The sequence below is a fragment of the Penicillium odoratum genome (assembly GCF_028828045.1).
Source record: "Penicillium odoratum strain IBT 22623 chromosome Unknown utg000001l_segment0_segment0, whole genome shotgun sequence".
Taxonomy (NCBI): Eukaryota; Fungi; Ascomycota; class Eurotiomycetes; order Eurotiales; family Aspergillaceae; genus Penicillium; species Penicillium odoratum.
This window is the reverse complement of record NW_026643143.1, coordinates 5,605,021-5,622,339: the sequence shown is the minus strand read 5'-3', so window position 1 is coordinate 5,622,339 and position 17,319 is coordinate 5,605,021. Positions and strand designations below refer to the sequence as shown.

General features: G+C 47.7%; 3 protein-coding genes across 3 annotated transcripts; 2 read left to right on the top strand and 1 right to left on the bottom strand.

Annotated features, from left to right (window-relative positions):
• Window positions 1-5,402: 5,402 nt before the first annotated feature.
• N7520_002030 (uncharacterized protein) lies at window positions 5,403-6,374 on the bottom strand (the record flags this gene model as incomplete). Its single annotated transcript, XM_057135965.1, has 3 exons — window positions 5,403-5,820; window positions 5,886-6,200; window positions 6,253-6,374. 3 exons carry the CDS (start codon window positions 6,372-6,374, stop codon window positions 5,403-5,405), a joined length of 855 nt encoding a protein of 284 aa, XP_057001901.1.
• Window positions 6,375-8,800: 2,426 nt separating this feature from the next.
• N7520_002029 (zinc-binding alcohol dehydrogenase family protein) lies at window positions 8,801-9,844 on the top strand (the record flags this gene model as incomplete). Its single annotated transcript, XM_057135964.1, has 1 exon — window positions 8,801-9,844. One exon carries the CDS (start codon window positions 8,801-8,803, stop codon window positions 9,842-9,844), a length of 1,044 nt encoding a protein of 347 aa, XP_057001900.1.
• Window positions 9,845-10,771: 927 nt separating this feature from the next.
• On the top strand, window positions 10,772-11,743 carry N7520_002028 (uncharacterized protein; the record flags this gene model as incomplete). The annotated part of the gene is made up of 1 exon (XM_057135963.1): window positions 10,772-11,743. The coding sequence occupies one exon, from the start codon at window positions 10,772-10,774 to the stop codon at window positions 11,741-11,743; it is 972 nt and encodes a 323-aa protein (XP_057001899.1).
• Between the last annotated feature and the right edge of the window lie 5,576 nt (window positions 11,744-17,319).

The window sequence follows — 17,319 nt, the reverse complement described above, 5'->3', positions numbered from 1 at the left end:
TTAGGCTCAGTCCCAGGGCCTGCGAATGCATTCCCAGTCTCGGTTCAGTCATGAACAGGATCTCAACCAGAGATCCTAGGACCAGCCGTCTGGAAACACGCTTGGGCCAAAAGCCCGCATGTGAGACCACAGTTCCGCGCTAAGGTTACCTCACCTAGATCCCCGAAAGCACGACCCTGGCCCTGGGATCTTGAGTGGGCGTTCTAGGAGCGTTGCACCTCCCAGGACTAATTAAGATCATCCTAAAAATGACCGTGAGGGACATGGGACTTGGCTTCATGAGTCCAGGACCAGCTTGTGCATTCATCAACACACATACCACTCGGCCGCAGCATCACATACGTGAGCATCCGCCATCATATCTAAGCCTTAATTTTGTGTTAATATAGATTGCGTATATCCTCCTGGTTCATTGAAGAGCATGTAGAATAGACATTTTGACCAATCTGCATTGTGCGAAAACATAAACACGAAGTAAATGTCGTTATATGGCCAAGAAGTTCTTCAACCCAACGCATCAGGTACGATACCTAGAATTCCATCAGTACATCAGCAATTGTCGAATGAAAATGACCAGTGAAAGGCAGTGCCTCTTTTCCAGGGTACTAGCCTCGATCCCAGAGGAAGTCATGAATGGCCTCAGGAGCACAGGGCCAGATCCTGGGACCAGATCTGCTTTTTTTTTTTGAAAGATTACCTTCCAGCACCAATACATTCTATGTTCTTGGCCACCAAATTTTATGGTCATGGTCATTTTTGCAGGGTACCACTGGAATTCCATGTATACTTCATCGAACGAATGCAGAACACAGCGTTCATTCTGTGCATCCCGACTCGACATATCTGTTCAAGAATGCAGCCCACTATGTTTGAATATATGGACTGCTTTTCAACGATCTGGTGGATGTCCTTGCAAGCATATATAAACCACCATCCAGATCTTGATACCACCTTTATCAATCTAACAATACCTGATCCCTTCACCATTAATCCTAACTCGCTTAATTAATCCTAGTAGGGTAGGGGATAGGGTAGGTAGTAAAAAGGATAATATAGAATCAGATAGATCAATACTATCAATACTATCACTATAAAGTGATAATTGAGACATATTAATATAAGGGGTAAGTAAGAGAAGAATTAGAGAAGAGAGAAGAATCAGAGAAGAATCAGAGAAGAAAAAGTGAAGAAAAAGTAAAGATAAAAGGGGTAAATTATAGTTAGACCTCGCCATGACCCGTGGGTGACCCGCAACGGGTGACCCGCGACCCTCCAATTTGCGGGTGACGGGTCCTGACCTCCTACCCGCGGGTCGGTTCTAGTATTATACTCACCCGTAAAGGGTCACCCTCGGGTTACCCGTAGGGATGTTGTAATTACGAAATTGGCCAACTCATTACGAAATCTTGAAATTTCATTTCATTTTCTCGTTTCAATTACATTTCAAGGGGCTGGCGTCTGCTGAGTCATCAGAAGCGGTAACCTATTATAGCCAATAAAGGCCTATACTTCATTTTTCTGCCTTTGTCTTCATCAAGTATGCTGTAGCTCGTGGCAACAGGTGGAAGAATATATATCTTTGGCTTGTTTAGAATACTCTCAAGGTCTCACCCCTTCCTAGCACCCTCACCTTCGAAATGGCTCCTAATCATCCTTGCGGAAAGGTTTCCTACTCAGAGCTCGAGCTTCAGAGATGCTTCAAAATCATACAGGGTGATAAAAAGGTAAGAACTAATTCATAAACTTATCCTCTACTCCCCTAATTGCAGCTTCTTCAGGTGCCTCAAGCACAATGTCTTGGATGCTTGAAGACTCGCGCCAAAAATACTACACGCCAGAGTGAGCATGTTAATAAATGCACAAAAGCACAGGCTCTGATGGATCCCAAGACCGCCGCAGAGAAGAAACAGAAATTGTTAAGTTTCTCTACATCTCAGCCAGCCAGAAGCATTGATCAGCTAATCGCTCAGGTCTGTTTCACCGGGGCTAGACCATTCAACCTTTTCGAACAGCAAGAAATGCGAGAACTTATCCATGCGTTAAGCCCGACGTATCAAATTCCTTCCCGCCAACGAGTCGCCGATGACCTGCTGGATGAAGCATATAATGAACTACTAGAGAAGGTTATTAAAGAGTTACGGAGAACTGAGTTCTTAAATGTCACAGTGGATGAGACCACTAACATTAGATCTCAACGGGTGATAGTGATGACTATAACAACGCCGATAAAGTCATGGTTTGTCTACTTGAATGATATGGAAGACAAGACTCTTGATGCTCCTGCTATTAGTGGTTGGATCTTGAATAGTCTCAAATGTCTCCTACTACAACTGGATACAACGATTGACTGGAAAAGAATTAATTCTATCTCGACAGACACATGTTCTGTCATGAAATCGGTCTGGGAGAAGCTAGAGAACACACCAGAGCTCAAACACTGCTTTATGATTCCCTGTGACTCTCACGGCCTACAGTTAATCATGAAGGATATTGTTGATGCTAAGGGTTCGAAGGTTCCACGGGCTGCGGAGGTATTTAAGTCGGCCCTTGAAATAGTCGTCTTCTTCCACCACTCACCACTCGAGTACGCAAGGATGCAAGGAAAGCAGATTGAGAAGTGGGGATATAGGAAGGCTCTTATTGCGTCAGTCATTACAAGATGGGGAACGCAATATAATATGCTCTCCTCGCTCCACGACTGCCAAGAAGCTATCTGTGAGTGGACACTTATCACTCCTGCTACCTCGACTGCTAGGGGGAGGGAGATTATTCGGATAGCGAACTCGCATTCGTTCTGGTGGCAACTAAAGGAGTTGATTAAAATCCTTAAGCCTCTACATGTTGCCCAAAAAGAGTCCGAAGCTCGGAACTCGTCGATTATGGAGGTAACGCAGCGATGGCTAGATCTCCATGAAGATCTACGAACATTGGCTTCCCAAACATCTCTTAAGGACGATTTCTTGTCCTATTTGGATGGCATAGGCTGGCAAAGTCGAATACTACGTCAGCTTGAGCCTATCCACTGGGTAGCCTATCATCTTGATCCCGCTAGAGTCCCTGGGAAAGTTGACCAGAGCTCTCGTAATTATATCGAAGGTGTGCTACGGCCTCTACAGAACAACGACAAAAGCTCTTCCGCTTGGCATGAATTTCTGTCATTCAGGCAGAGAACGGGCGCTTTTTATAATGCCTCCTGCTGGAAGGCCCAGAGCCCGTCTCTCTTTTGGCTTGAGGCAGTACGTTATACTATCAACGATTAAAACGAAGGACTTACTTACGATATGCTTATACAGGAGGACTTTGCTCCGCTTCTTGCACCCTTTGCTCGTCGACTCTGCAATACTGTGGCAAATTCAGCGGCAGCGGAGAGAGCCTTTTCACAGATGAACCTTCAGCATACAAAAGTCCGAAATAGGCTCGAGCCCCACCGCGTTGAAAAACTGCTCTTCGTGCAGATCAATAAACGACAATTCCGGACAGAACGGCCTCCCGAAGTTGCGCAAGAATCACTCCTTCAAGAAGAGGATAACGAGATAGAGAGGGTTTTGCAGCGAAACCAAGTGCTAGACGATCTATCAGGGGGCTCATATCAACTACTAGAGCAACCACCGGAGCAACCACTAGAGCAACCGCCAGAGCAACCGCCAGAGCAACCGCCAGAGCAACCGCCAGAGCAACCGCCAGAGCAACCGCCAGAGCAACCGCCAGAGCAACCGCCAGAGCAACCGCCAGAGCAACCGCCAGAGCAACCGCCAGAGCAACCGCCAGAGCAACCGCCAGAGCAACCGCCAGAGCAACCGCCAGAGCAACCGCCAGAGCAACCACCAGAGCAACCACCAGAGCAACCAACAGAGCAATCACCAACGTCTGCCCTGGTTTTAGCATTGAATTCAGCTTTGACTTCAGCTTCAGAATCAACAAATCCTGCCCTCATTTCTGCGTTGAAGTCGAGGCTTAACTCCTTGTTGAAGCCAACTTCGGAGCCTCCCCTTAGTCCTTCAACGAAACCCACAACAAATTCAGATTCAGCTCATCTTATGCGGACGAGGTCGAAGCGTGTATCTGAATGGCCTCAAGGAGTTCCAGATGATTCCAAGCGGCCAACTCGGCGACGGCGGGGGATAGATGACACATGATGTCTATGTCACGTGCTTTACGTTCGACTGTTTTGATTGGAAGAATGGAAGATAATCATTACCACTTTGGGACTAGCTAGATTTCAAGATTTCAAGCCCCATTTCAAATCACATTTCAAGCAGCCAAATTTCAGGAATTTCGAAATTTTGAAATTTCATTTTGACATCCCTAGTTACCCGCGGGTGAGCAAACAAGTCAAACAATATCTTATGCACTTTTTTTTGTATGTAATTGTAATTTATGTATATGACTCATCAATTTTATCTATCCTAATTAGGAAATGTTAAGAAAAGTTATGCAGAAACGGGTGGGTGAGGGTGAGTGCGGGTGAGCCATAAGCAACCCTCTGCGGGTAAGGGTCGGGTGAGGGTCCCTAAGGTTGGACCCGACCCTCACGCGGGTCGGGTGGAGGGTCTTGACCTTGGACCCGTTTGAGGGTCATGGCGAGGTCTAATTATAGTAAGTGGGGCTAGTATTTGCTAAGAAAAAATTTCTAAGTCCAATAATTCGAACCTTTCATCCGAACTTTTATACTATTTCTAGCTATTTTTTATCAATTGAATAAAGAATATAGATATTAGAGGGTCTAATTCATTGGATTCTACTTCAAAATAGTTCAAAAACGCACTTTTGGGGTAAATTTAGTACTAAAGATGGTATAACCAGAAACATGGTGAGGGTAATGCATATACGAAATATATATCTTCATACCTTAGCAGGGTTATTAACCACTACTCTATAATATACTCTATACCCTACCCTTATCTATTAAAAATAGCTATTATACTAATAAAGATATATATTATCTATCTATAAACAGGGATATTTCATAAAAATACAATAGAGAAGATAGATAATAGGGTAGGTGGTATGTGTTTTAACGAAAACAGGGGTAAATAACAGAATTAATTTCAGGTGACTCAGCAGTTTATGTCCAAAAATCAGGCAGAATCAGGCAGCAATGGGCCGAAAAAGCCCATTGGGCTGGGCTTGGGCAGGGGTCCGGCCCAATGGGCCGGCCCATGCTAAAGTCTAGTCATCAATTCTTTCATCTATGAAAGGTTATTACAAGACGTCTCATGGGCTTTCGCGAGGCCTGCGCAACGCTCTGAATACGAAATCAAGTATTGTAATCAGTTCATTTTAAGCCTCTTTAAAGATAGACCTAAGACCGACGCCCTAGAATCATAGCCTCACGACTGCATTGATCAACTACAAGTCAAAAAACCATTCAATGATTGCACACAGCATCTGCCCGAAGGCATTCACAGTCCCCCATCAACGAACATGCCGCCACCATCGGCTCGAATCATGGCGCCATTCAGATGAGAAGCAGCACGACTGGCCAGGAACACGACAATACCTGCAATATCCTCTGGCTGACCCAGACGTCGATTAGGGGTTGCCCTTGCGAATTGATCTTTTCCACCTCGCGCCTCCAGAACTGGGCTTGCCATGTCTGAGGGAAACCAGCCAGGAGCAATGGTATTGCAAAGGATACACCGAGGTCCAAGCTCCACTGCCAGTGCCTCAGATAGATGAATTACAGCAGCCTTGGACGCCGCATAGGAATATGCTCCCATCTCAGCCACATTATGGACTGAGAGGCCCCAAATAGAGGCATTAATAATTATTCGAGAAGGGTCCCCTTGGGTTGCATTCTTTTGTAGCATTGGGGTAAACCTAAGCCACTAGTCAGTTCAACGGAAGGAGGAAGAAAGCACCGCACGTGGATATTTGTGGCGCACTTTTGAATCAGGTAGAAGACACTCTTCAGGTTGAGATCCAGCACGTTCGAGAAGCCCGACTCCAAATGGGTGGCAAAGGGGGCGACATGGGCAGTGCCTGCATTGGAGACAATGATGTCGATGTGATCCGTTGTCTGGGACACCTGCGTCACCAGATGATTGAGCCCAGTCGTAGAACTAAGGTCTGCAGGAACCGCAATGGCTTCTGCACCCATATACCTTTGAGGAAGCGTATTTAGAGCTTCCGCGGCATCTTCACAGGCCTGGACATTCCTAGCCGTAATATAGACCTTGGCACAACCTGCCTGAAGTAATCTGTCGGATTGAGCATTGAATCAAACTGGAAAGAATTATGCAATGTACTCACCCACTTGCAGCGGACAATCCCAGGCCACGTGAGCTGCCGGTGACCACAGCTACCTTTCCACTGAGAGAAAAAATTTGATCAAAATCCTTAAGTTGTGCTTCAAAAGGAATACTGTGAGACATGGTGAGGACTCTTTTATCGTAGCTGTATAGATACTTTCTAGGTTAGTATGGAATATGTGGAAGAGTCAGAAGTTGACCCAGTATAGAATTTTTATATTTCGGCTGGATGGTATCACGCTCATCGTCATCTAGGCAGCTCAAACCGGTTACAGCTCAGACGGATAATGGGGTTTTCAGGCATATGCACATATAGAGAACTACTAGACTCCATCTCTCGTCAGTGACTTGTACTTGAGGAATCATGGCTGTCTCCGTAATCATCCGACTCCGCTTATATTAAGACACCATACGGACATTTTTATCGGAAATGTGGGAATTTCTCTACGTACTCCCTAAATCTCTCACGTACTCCCTCCAACCCGATTTGGCCACCCCTCTAAGTACCCTTAAAGTACCGATTTTTTGTTCTGCCATAATCTCCGCGGACATACTTTGAACTTCATAAATTAGGGTTACTATATTTGATCAACACTTAAATTACCTATTATTAACACGTTTATTATTCAGACTCTTTATATAACCTCACTGCCTCTAAGTTCCTATATCTAGATTTTAAAACTCGAGGACCCCTGTCATGTCGCGCGGTATATCTAGCACTATGCCTGTGTTTGTAGTACGGAGTCTACTTGGTCCCCGTTTTGTAGGACTCTGCCCCTGCCCCTACCTTTGCTGAGTCCTTGCTTAGGAGAAAAACGTCAGCACTAGCTTTACGCTTGATTCTAACAGGAAATGCATGCAGGACTCGGTTAATTCCGGGCTGAAATAGCCTGGAGACTCTATAGTCTCTAGGGTTATACTCTCGGAGAGTGTAGACCAACTTTGAGTTATCTGGCGGTAATAAAGATAACATTCTTAAGAAAATAAAGCCTGTAAGACTAGTAGTGAGTCTGCATTCTGGTGATACCCCCATTATTTAGCGGTGTCATTTTTATGGAAGGCGGTGAGACAAATACTTAGGAGTAACTTCGAGGGAATGACCAAATCGGGTTAGAGGGAGTACGTGAGAGATTTAGGTAGTACATGGAGAAATCCTCGGAAACGGAGAGTGAGTGTGTGATCGGGTATTTCTGTGGCGATGTTAATGGTGGCAAATTCTCCCAATGTCAACGGGCATGGTTTTGTGTGTGTGGATACGTTACCCGCAACGGGCCGCTCACACCACCACTTTGTATTGACTTTGGTTAGACCCCGCCGCGGCCCACTTTTGGGCAGGTAGAGTCCGCCCGACGTAGGCCCATTTATGCATAATTTTTCCAATTAGGATATGCTAACACACCGATTAATTTAAATGACTTGCTCTTGTGTAACCCATGGGCCGTGCCGAGGTCTACTTTAGTCTCCCCTGACGGGAGCAGAACCTTCGAGTCCAAGATCGATCCATGCCTAAGGCTCGAAGTTCATCCATTGATTAGTTCTCTAAGCTTCTCACCGCCTAAGTTCACACAAGACCACAACTTGGTAGCATAAGCAGTCTAGTAGTATTCTAATGATGTTTACCCCTATATTCCCGCAGTCTGTTCAATCCAACTGTTCAGTAACACCCGCTACACTGGCGAGTCCCAGTCTATATTCTAACATCCCCATGCAAGATGCAAGGGTGAGGATCAGCACCGGACACAACACCAAGTCGTGGATCAAGAACCTGACAAGTACTGCTGCGTATGCGAGGTCATTGGGGCACTGATTTTATGATCGGAGCGCCGATTAAATGACACGTCCACAGAGACCGGGTAACCAAATAACGGTCGTCCTGTCGCATTCCTGCTTGTTATGAACTATGACGTATCATGCCAAACCGTGGTCTTACTTCCAGTACCTCGGAGGAATTCGGTATTTTCGGGGTACAGCAGGATATATATGCTTATTAAAAATTATACCTTGCATGTCACCTGCATGTCAGACGACTGATTAGGTGTCGTTGGTTCTTCAATCGGTGCGGCCCTAGTGGGTCCCTAACATTCAATACATGCCTATCTTCATTCGAACGGCATATGATGTTCGGTTCGGCCCGGTACATAGCTTTAAATTCTATCATGCATGTCAAAGGGACAGAGCCTTTGGCCTGACGCGGCCTGAGCTTTTGCCACATTGTATAGTAGGAAAATTCCGCAATGCAGGAAGGATGTAGAGCCCAATAATGATACCAGCCTGGCTTTGATAGTTACTTTAATCTTCTTTTTGCGATTGGTTCTCACCATTGAAAATGTCTCTTCTTTCTCCACTTTCTAATTTCGTCGCCTTTCTTGGTGGGAAGGCTCTTGTGACTAGCCTCGCATATATCGATTATTGATGTTGATTACTGTTCTTGGTACTGACAAATGCAAATTTTCCATTGTTATCTTATATATAAGGGTACTTCCCTTGTATTCCTGGTTCTTGAAGAATATCATTAATATCAGAAAGACACATATATACCCCGCTTCACCATGACTTTCCAAAAGGCCATTGTTGTTATCGCCCCCAATACTGCACAGGTCGTCTCTGACAGGCCTATCCCTACTCTGCGCAACGATTACGTTCTCGTTAAGGTCGTCTCGGTCGCCCTCAACCCTACTGATTGGAAGCACATCGATTACATCTCTCCTCCCGGCGTTCTCTGTGGCTGCGACTACTCTGGTATTGTCGCGGAGGTCGGCAAGGGCGTCAAGAAGCTCTGGAAGAAAGGTGACCGCATTGCCGGATTCGCCCACGGTGGAAACTCCGTACAGCCTGAAGACGGTTCTTTCGCCGAGTACATTGTCGTAAAGGGTGATGTTCAATTCCGGATACCCGACCACATGACTTTCGAAGAGGCCTCCACGCTGGGTGTGGGCATAAACACCGTCATGCAGGCTTTCTACCAAAGCTTGAGCCTAGCCCTCCCCACTAATCCTCTCATCATCCCAGAGCCCATTCTTGTCTACGGCGGCTCCAGTGCCACTGGTCTCGTTGCTATCCAATTCGCCAAGTTGTCTGGTTACCAGGTGCTCACCACCTGCTCCCCTCGCAACTTTGACCTGGTAAAAAGTTTCGGTGCCGATGCAGTGTTCGATTATAATGATACCCAGTCCGCTGCCGAGATCCGTAAGTCTACTGAGGACAGGCTCAAACTCGTTTTTGACACCATTTCTCTTGACACCACTGCAGCTTTCTGCGGTGAGGCTCTCTGCACCAAGGGGGGTTCTTACACCAACCTTCTGTGGGCAAATGTTCCCCGTGAGAATGTGCATTCAAATAGTGTTTTGGTGTATACCATTATTGGTGAGGATTTTACCCTCGGAACTACCTCTATACCTGCTATTCCTGCGAATCGCACATTCGCGGAGGACTTCCACCCCCTAGTTGAGAAGTTGTTGGAGAAGAATTTTAGGGCTCAGCCACTTGTAGTGGGAAAGAAGGGATTGAAAGGTGTTCTCGAGGGATTGAATTCGATGCGTAAAGGTGATGTAAGTGGTGAGAAGTTGGTATATAACATTTCTGAAACTCCTTGATTTGTTACTGCAGCCCTATTGTTTATAGTTGGCTCAAACCCCAGGAATGTAAATAGTTTCATTCTATACAGAAGAACTTGAATGATTTCGACGTGTCAAAGGGTTATAAAACAATAATCTATCACCACGGAGATGCTGATCTCGAAGTTTGGATTTGGTCGCTGCCCTTTGTAAGGCCACTTCCTGTCGCTATAAGTCCGAAATCATTAGCGTAATTCATTGGCGTGATTTGTGGTCAGCGAAATTTTATTCTATGTCCATTCCTAGCTTTACACACCAAGATCTCGCAATGATGATCAACGAATTCGTTGTTTTAACAAGATGGTCATACAAGTTATGTGGCAAACTGCAAGAATAATCATTTTAGTCAAAATTTGGACAGTTGCATGCGATATTGCCACTTGAAAGAGATGTATTGAGCTGAAGATGGTAATTTTGTTGTCATCTCATATAGTATGGTAGCCTTCAGCGGACAATCATGCATAAATTCCGCTGTGACACAATGGGAGCCACGGGCTTCGAGCTTAAGGGATGTCAGCCGAGCGATCTGTAGGTGACTTCAGGCTAAAATTACGCATGGAAAAACCTGTTCATATGTGTCACAACAGTTTCCGTGGAGGGATTTGATTCGTATACAATGACGTGGTCGGCTTATCCAGGAAAATTGGTTGTCTATGACCATCGAGGGCTCGGGCGATACACTACATCCCATGATGTAAAGCACAGACATACGATCAAACGAACGCCAGATAATTGAGATGAAATTTTAAAAATATTTGTAATTCACCAGCATGACTTCATAGATCTGTATCCGGTTCTTATTCAAATACGCCAGCAAATGCACGGGTGAAGAGACTATCAATTTTCCTTTACTCTAGAATCGAGATGGGCATTGAGAACTGGATGCAGTGGCTCCCAGAAAGCACCATGAATGACTTGAAAGTTACCTTGAATACCGCCCTAGGAGTACTAGGCAGTTCCCTCCTGGCCTATTACGTCCACGCAAAGATTTCCGAGCGCGTTCTAAACAATTTCCAACGCAAGGACAAATGGAATTCAGAGAACGAGCTCGTCCTGTTAACAGGCGGCATTGGTGGGATAGGAAAACAACTTGCAGAAGACCTTTCCTCCAAACAACTCCGCGTGGTGATCCTCGATATTACCAAACCAACCTATCCCCTTCCATCGAACGTGACATTCTACCAAACAGACATTACATCGACAAAAGCAATCTCTGAAGTGGCCACACTCATCCGAAAGGACCATGGCGACCCTACAGTCCTTGTCAACAATGCCGGCGTCTTCAGTCACGGGACTATCCTTGAGAAGACCGAGGAAAAGATCCGACAAACATTCGAAGTAAATATACTAGCTCATTTCCTGATGGTAAAGGAATTTCTTCCATATATGATTCATGAGAATCGAGGTCATGTCGTCACAGTTGCAAGTGTTGCTAGCTTTGTGGCTGTGGGTGAGATGGTTGATTATTGTTGTTCCAAAGCCGGTGCACTTGCTTTTCATGAGGGGTTGAGGCAGGAGTTGAAGTTTTGGTACGATGCTCCGAATGTGCGGACAAGGTTAGTTATCCAGTTTACTTCATTTGCCCGAGAAGATTACCTAATTGAGATTCTTAGTATTTTTCATCCACTCTGGGTTAGGACCCCTTTCATTAAGGGGTTCACTGACCACCAAGACCAATTTGGGCAGCCAATAATGACCCCAAAGGCTGTTTCGGATGCTATTGTCGATCAAATCGTATCAAGAAGGAGTGGACAGGTTATTTTACCACGGCATTTTTCGTTGGCTGGGTCGATTCGTGCTTGTCCGCTTTGGTTGCAGGAGATGATTCGACCAGTTTTTTCGAGGATTGTGCGGAAAGTGAGGGCTATGCGAGATTAGTCGATACTCTGATCATTGAGGTTAAGAAGAATTTGCACTGGTAAGAGCATTTGGGATATAAGCTAGAATGAGTATACTTGTACTTAGATTTCTATGATTTAGTTGAACCAATATATCAGTTCCATCTTTCAATACTCATCGCGAGGGCTATCGCGAAATCTGTCTCAGGCAGCATATTTTGAATGGTCAGAAAAGCAATTATAAATAAACTTCGGCATAGACCGGCCTAGACTTCGGCAGGCCTGTGGATATGTCCAGGTGAACAAAAAGTGATTTTTCTATGGACAGGCCCGTGAAAGTGTAACTAATTTTTGCGCTTAATTTATGAAAAATGTGCGGTATTTTTAATATTCTAGCTGTTAAATACAGCGAAGTACAAATTATAGGAGCTTAATTATATAGAAGGATAAATCTTCGTGAGTCGGCCGCCCGACCGACCATGGATATACACATATTTCCTTGCACCCCTAAACCATATATGGACCGATATATGCGCTAGTGTAATCACTGTAATAATACATAAGTCAGCGAACTAGTAATGGGTGGTGATATAAGTGACGGAAATTATTCCTACGATGCACTTTCATTTTTCAATTAGCTAGGGAGTGACGGTATCATATCATATCCCTTTCTCGTTTGCCAAATTCGCGTCCAATTACTACTCCGGGAGTAATTTCTGTAATCCCGTGCTTCCTCCAGTGGGAGGGAGCAATTGTCTTTTATTGCCCCCCTTTCGTTGTTTTTCCCGTGCCACTTCCCCCATCCTTAGTTTATCTTTCATAGGCAAATAACAAAACCAATTTCCTGCAGACGGGCCGGGCCGAAAACATCCTTTCTAGGTTTCGCGTGCATACTGTTCAATATTACGGGACAGACTTACTTGGAGGTTCAAAAGTCTGTGCACAGCTCCGAATGCGCCTTACAAACTTTTACAAAATGAATTTGTTGTGATATAAGGCTGGTGCAGATCAGGAACCAAGCCGAACCACCGGAATTAATCCCGAAGTATGTATACGAAGAACCAAGTTGATTTCCAATCAACTTGATCTTCTCGTTGTATATATAGCCTTATTCTTCCCTCTCAAATAAAAAACAAGACAATTCACACCTCTGAACTACAACAGGTTATGAGCCCGGAAGCAAAATCTCGGGTGCCATCTCTACTCATCCGAAAATTATCTTAACCATCGTGATTATATATCTACCCCGCTTTCGCAGTCATCACTATGTCTGCTCTGGTTCACGACTCTCCGGACCGAGCCGTCACGGCCATCGAGCCTCTGACAGGAAGCGATAATTACGCAACCTGGAAACGTCTTATGACCTCCTACCTCAAAGCCAGGCAGGTCTGGGATGTTGTGTCGGGCGACCTCCAGCGTCCTGACTGCTTGTTCAAGTACGCCAAGCCTATTACGGCAGACATTCATCCTTTGGTGGAACCGCACCTCGCGGGGGCGGTGAGACAGCGCGCCATTGAGGCGCGCCTCGAAGTGGAGGTCCAGGCATTCGAGCGCCACCGTGAATGGTCGCGCCGCGAAGCTGAGGCCTACCACACCATTTTCCGGTATCTGTCCCCCCACATTAGCATTCATGTTGCGGGACTTGAGACGTCTCGCGACCTCTGGAATGAACTCGAAGAACGGTACCGGCGAATGGAACTGGCCACGTTCTGCGAGTTGTTTGCGCAGCTTCGTGAAACCACTGGCGAGCGCTGCGGCAGTGCCCGCGAATTTGTCGATCGGGTACGGTTGCTCGTACATCGATTGAATGCTATCGTGCCCGGATCCATTGGCGATCGAACGCACATTGCGATCTTACTGACGCAGATCGGACCGGAATACATTCTAGTTGTGGATGCCATTCAGAATGACAAGGATCCGGTGAATCCGACCACGATCGGAAATCGTCTGTCTAATGCTGAGCAGACGGTTCGGAGAAAAGAAGCTCCAACACCCTTGCAGGCAGCATCTGGCCCGTCTGTCAATACGGTGCAGCAGACTGCCAAGAAATGCAACTATTGTAAAAAGCGCGGCCATGTGGTCGCGCAGTGCTGGAAGAAACAGCGAGAAGGACAGTCGTCTAGGGACCATGCCCTGAAGGCTGAGAGGAGTGTTTCCGGCTCACCAAGAACTAACTTACAAAAGATACCATCAAGCCAGGTGGAAGATTGGCAGGGCCCGCCGACTTCCAAGAGACCGAGGATCAATATCGTGAGGGCGAGGGTGACGACCCTTTATACCCACGCACCGCAACCCCGGTGGATCCTGGACTCGGCCGCCACCAGCCACATCTGCTGGGACCGGAGCTGCTTCAGCAGTCTGCGGCCCCACCGCGAGATGTTGGACACGGCGGGCGATCCAGTGGAAGCCGAAGGGATTGGTACGGTGAAGCTCACGCTCCGGGGGAAGTTCAACCAGCCCCTGGTGCTGAAGAACGTGTACTTTGCGCCACGCGTCGGGATGAACCTGATCAGCGTGCCGAAGCTGTTGCGAGACCGCTACTCGGTGGTGGCGCACCCACAGAACGTCTTTGTGCAACGCCGAGGACGAACCGTGGGGACCGCCTACCACGCGGAGGAGGATCTACTGATCCTGCGGTGCCATGTGAGCAAGAGATCTCGAGAGCGAGTCCAACTGGCGAGGGCGCCGACGACCCATGACCATGCAGATTCCCTGGAACCGCAGGCGGTGGCCATGGACGTTGACGATCCTCGGGAGTCAAGTGGCGTAGAATGTACAGCGCCAACCTCTGAACTCGGTGGTGAAGCTGTGATACTCGAAGAAGATGTGTGCACAGGAGTGGACCAGGCCTCCGAAGCGTTGTGGCACGCTCGGATGGGACATCTGAACCGGGGCGACTTGAGGGTGGTCCTTCGGCAGACCGGCACTCCGTACCGACCGCTGACGCAGGCGCAGCTGCTGGCAACGCCGCAGTGTCCGGCGTGCATGTCGGGTAAGCAGCATCAGAAGAGGAACTCCCGCGCAAGACGGCCACGTCTGCATTCAACGAGAATTTTCGAATTGATCCATTCGGACATCATGGAGATGCCGATTGCCAAAGATGGCTCCAGGTACGTGATCACCTTTACTGATGATTATTCTCGTGGCTCGTGGGCCTATGCCATGAGATGGAAGCATGAAGCGCTCCCGAAGTTCCAACATTTTGAGGCCTGGGTGCACCGACAGTTCGGCGCCCAGATCAGAAGATTCCTCACCGATAATGGGAGAGAGTATCTGCCAATTGGAACACATCTCGAATCCCAGGGAGTTGAGTTCGACACCTCGCCGCCATACTGCAAAGGGCAGAATGGGCTGGCCGAACGCACTAATCGTACTATCCGGGAGCGGATCAACACGCTCCTGTCCGATGCGAACCTTTCTCCTTCCTGGTGGATCGAGCTTGTAGACACAGTGGTCTACTTGAAGCTGCGTGCACCAGCATCGATCTTACGGAAGAAGACACCGTTTGAAATTCTATACGGGGAACCGCCCTCGCTCTTGCATCTGCGACGGATCGGCTCCCGTGCATGGGTCTTGATCCCCAAAGAGCATCGAGCCAAACTCGGACCAAGATCATCCGAGTGCCGACTGCTAGGCTATTGTGAACCGAATCAGTACAAGCTCTATGAAATCCATTCAGGAAAGACAGTCTTTTCCCGTGATGTCGAGTTCGATGAGAGGACCCCAGTGGCGCCACTCATCGAGGGGGAAACAGGCAACGACCTCCCGGACAATGCTCCTCCATCACCTGTCTTTTCATCAATGCCAAGTTCAGCCAGCGGGCTGCCAACACCACCTGCATCGCCATTACCTCCGCCGAAGGAGCGAGAGAAAACGCCATCTGAGCGTGAGGAGGAGACACCTCCAGTGGTCAATCCAAGCCAACAAGGCACTGACCTGACATCGGATCTTGGATATTCGATTTTTGGTCGCAGAAGAAGACCATCACGGCGTCTCCTGGAATCACTCGGCAAGGTGTACTCTGCCGGCGCATTGAATCCCGCACCGGCCAGACAAGTCGACCCGGCGACCTTTCGCGAAGCTGTATCAGGCCCAGACCAGCTGGACTGGTGGGCCGCCATCCAGAAAGAATATGCGTCGCTTCTCGAACACGGAACATGGGAAAAGGTTCGGCGGGAGGACGTCCCAGCCGGAAATCATGTGATTGGCTGCAAATGGGTCTTCAAGACCAAGGCCAACGGAACGCGCAAAGCGCGATTGGTTATCAAAGGCTACCGGCAGAAACATGGCATCGACTATCACGAAACGTTTGCTGCTGTGTCCAGGATGGACTCGGTCCGCTGCATCGTCGCCAGCGCCGTGTTGCGCGGATGGAAACTCCACCAATTCGACGCGGTCACCGCATTTCTCCATGGAGACGTCGATTCGTCTATCTATATGGAGTTACCTGAAGGTTTCGAAAAGCCAGGATACGTATGCCGACTGCGCCGCTCACTATACGGACTGAAGCAGGCTCCGCGGATTTGGTACCAATGCGTCCACCGCGTTCTGGCTTCTCATGGCTTCACTATGGCCCAATCGGACAATTGTGTGTTCTACAAACCGGATTGCGTCGTTTGTGTCTATGTCGATGACTTTCTTGTTGCTGCGACAAACACGCACGAAATCGAACAAGTGCAACGAGCCTTGCAAACAGAGTTCCGACTGAACGATCTGGGCACCCCTCGATCATTCCTCGGGATCCAGTTCGACTATGATGTCGATGGGTCCGTATCTATTCACCAACACCAGTACATCCAGAAGGTGCTCTCCGACTTTGGCATGGAGACTTGTCAGCCGAAGTCTACGCCGATGAATCCCAAGCAAATCTTGAATCATCGTCCAGAGGAGGAACCTCCGGACGAGGAAGCAAAAGCTCGTTATGCGACTGCCATCGGTTCGTTAATGTATCTAATGGTTGGCACGCGACCAGATATTGCATTTGCGCTGGGCATGTTGAGTCGCTTCACGTCTCAGCCGCAATCGCAACACCAAGTCGCTCTGCAGCGATTGCTTCGCTACATCAAAGCCACGCAATCTCATCGCATTACTTACCGCAGTGGGCAGTTGATCGGGTACACGGACGCCGACTTTGGGGGCTCCGTCGTCACTGACGGTGCATACTCAACGTCTGGCTATGTTTTCCAACTTGCAGGTGCGCCAGTTTCCTGGTCATCCAAGAGACAGGGGGAAGTGGCCACGTCTACAACTCATGCCGAATACATCGGACAGTACAATGCCATTCTGCATCTCCAGTGGCTCCGCACCTTTCTGGCTGAAACGCAACTGTATCGGTCTCCGGTCACTAACATTATGGCTGACAACCAGTCCGCCATCGCTCTCTCTCGCAACCCTGAATTCCACAAACGCACGAAGCATTTCAATGTAAAATTTCACTATCAGCGAGCCGTGCTGGATACAGGCGAGATTGGGCTTCAATATATTCCAACTGGGGAACAGGCCGCGGACGGTCTCACCAAGCCATTGGGACCTACGGCCTTTGCCAGATTTTGTAGTCTCTTAGGAGTCGATGCTCCAGAGGTTTCGAGACAAAACGCGTGACAGCGCAGGCGCTCT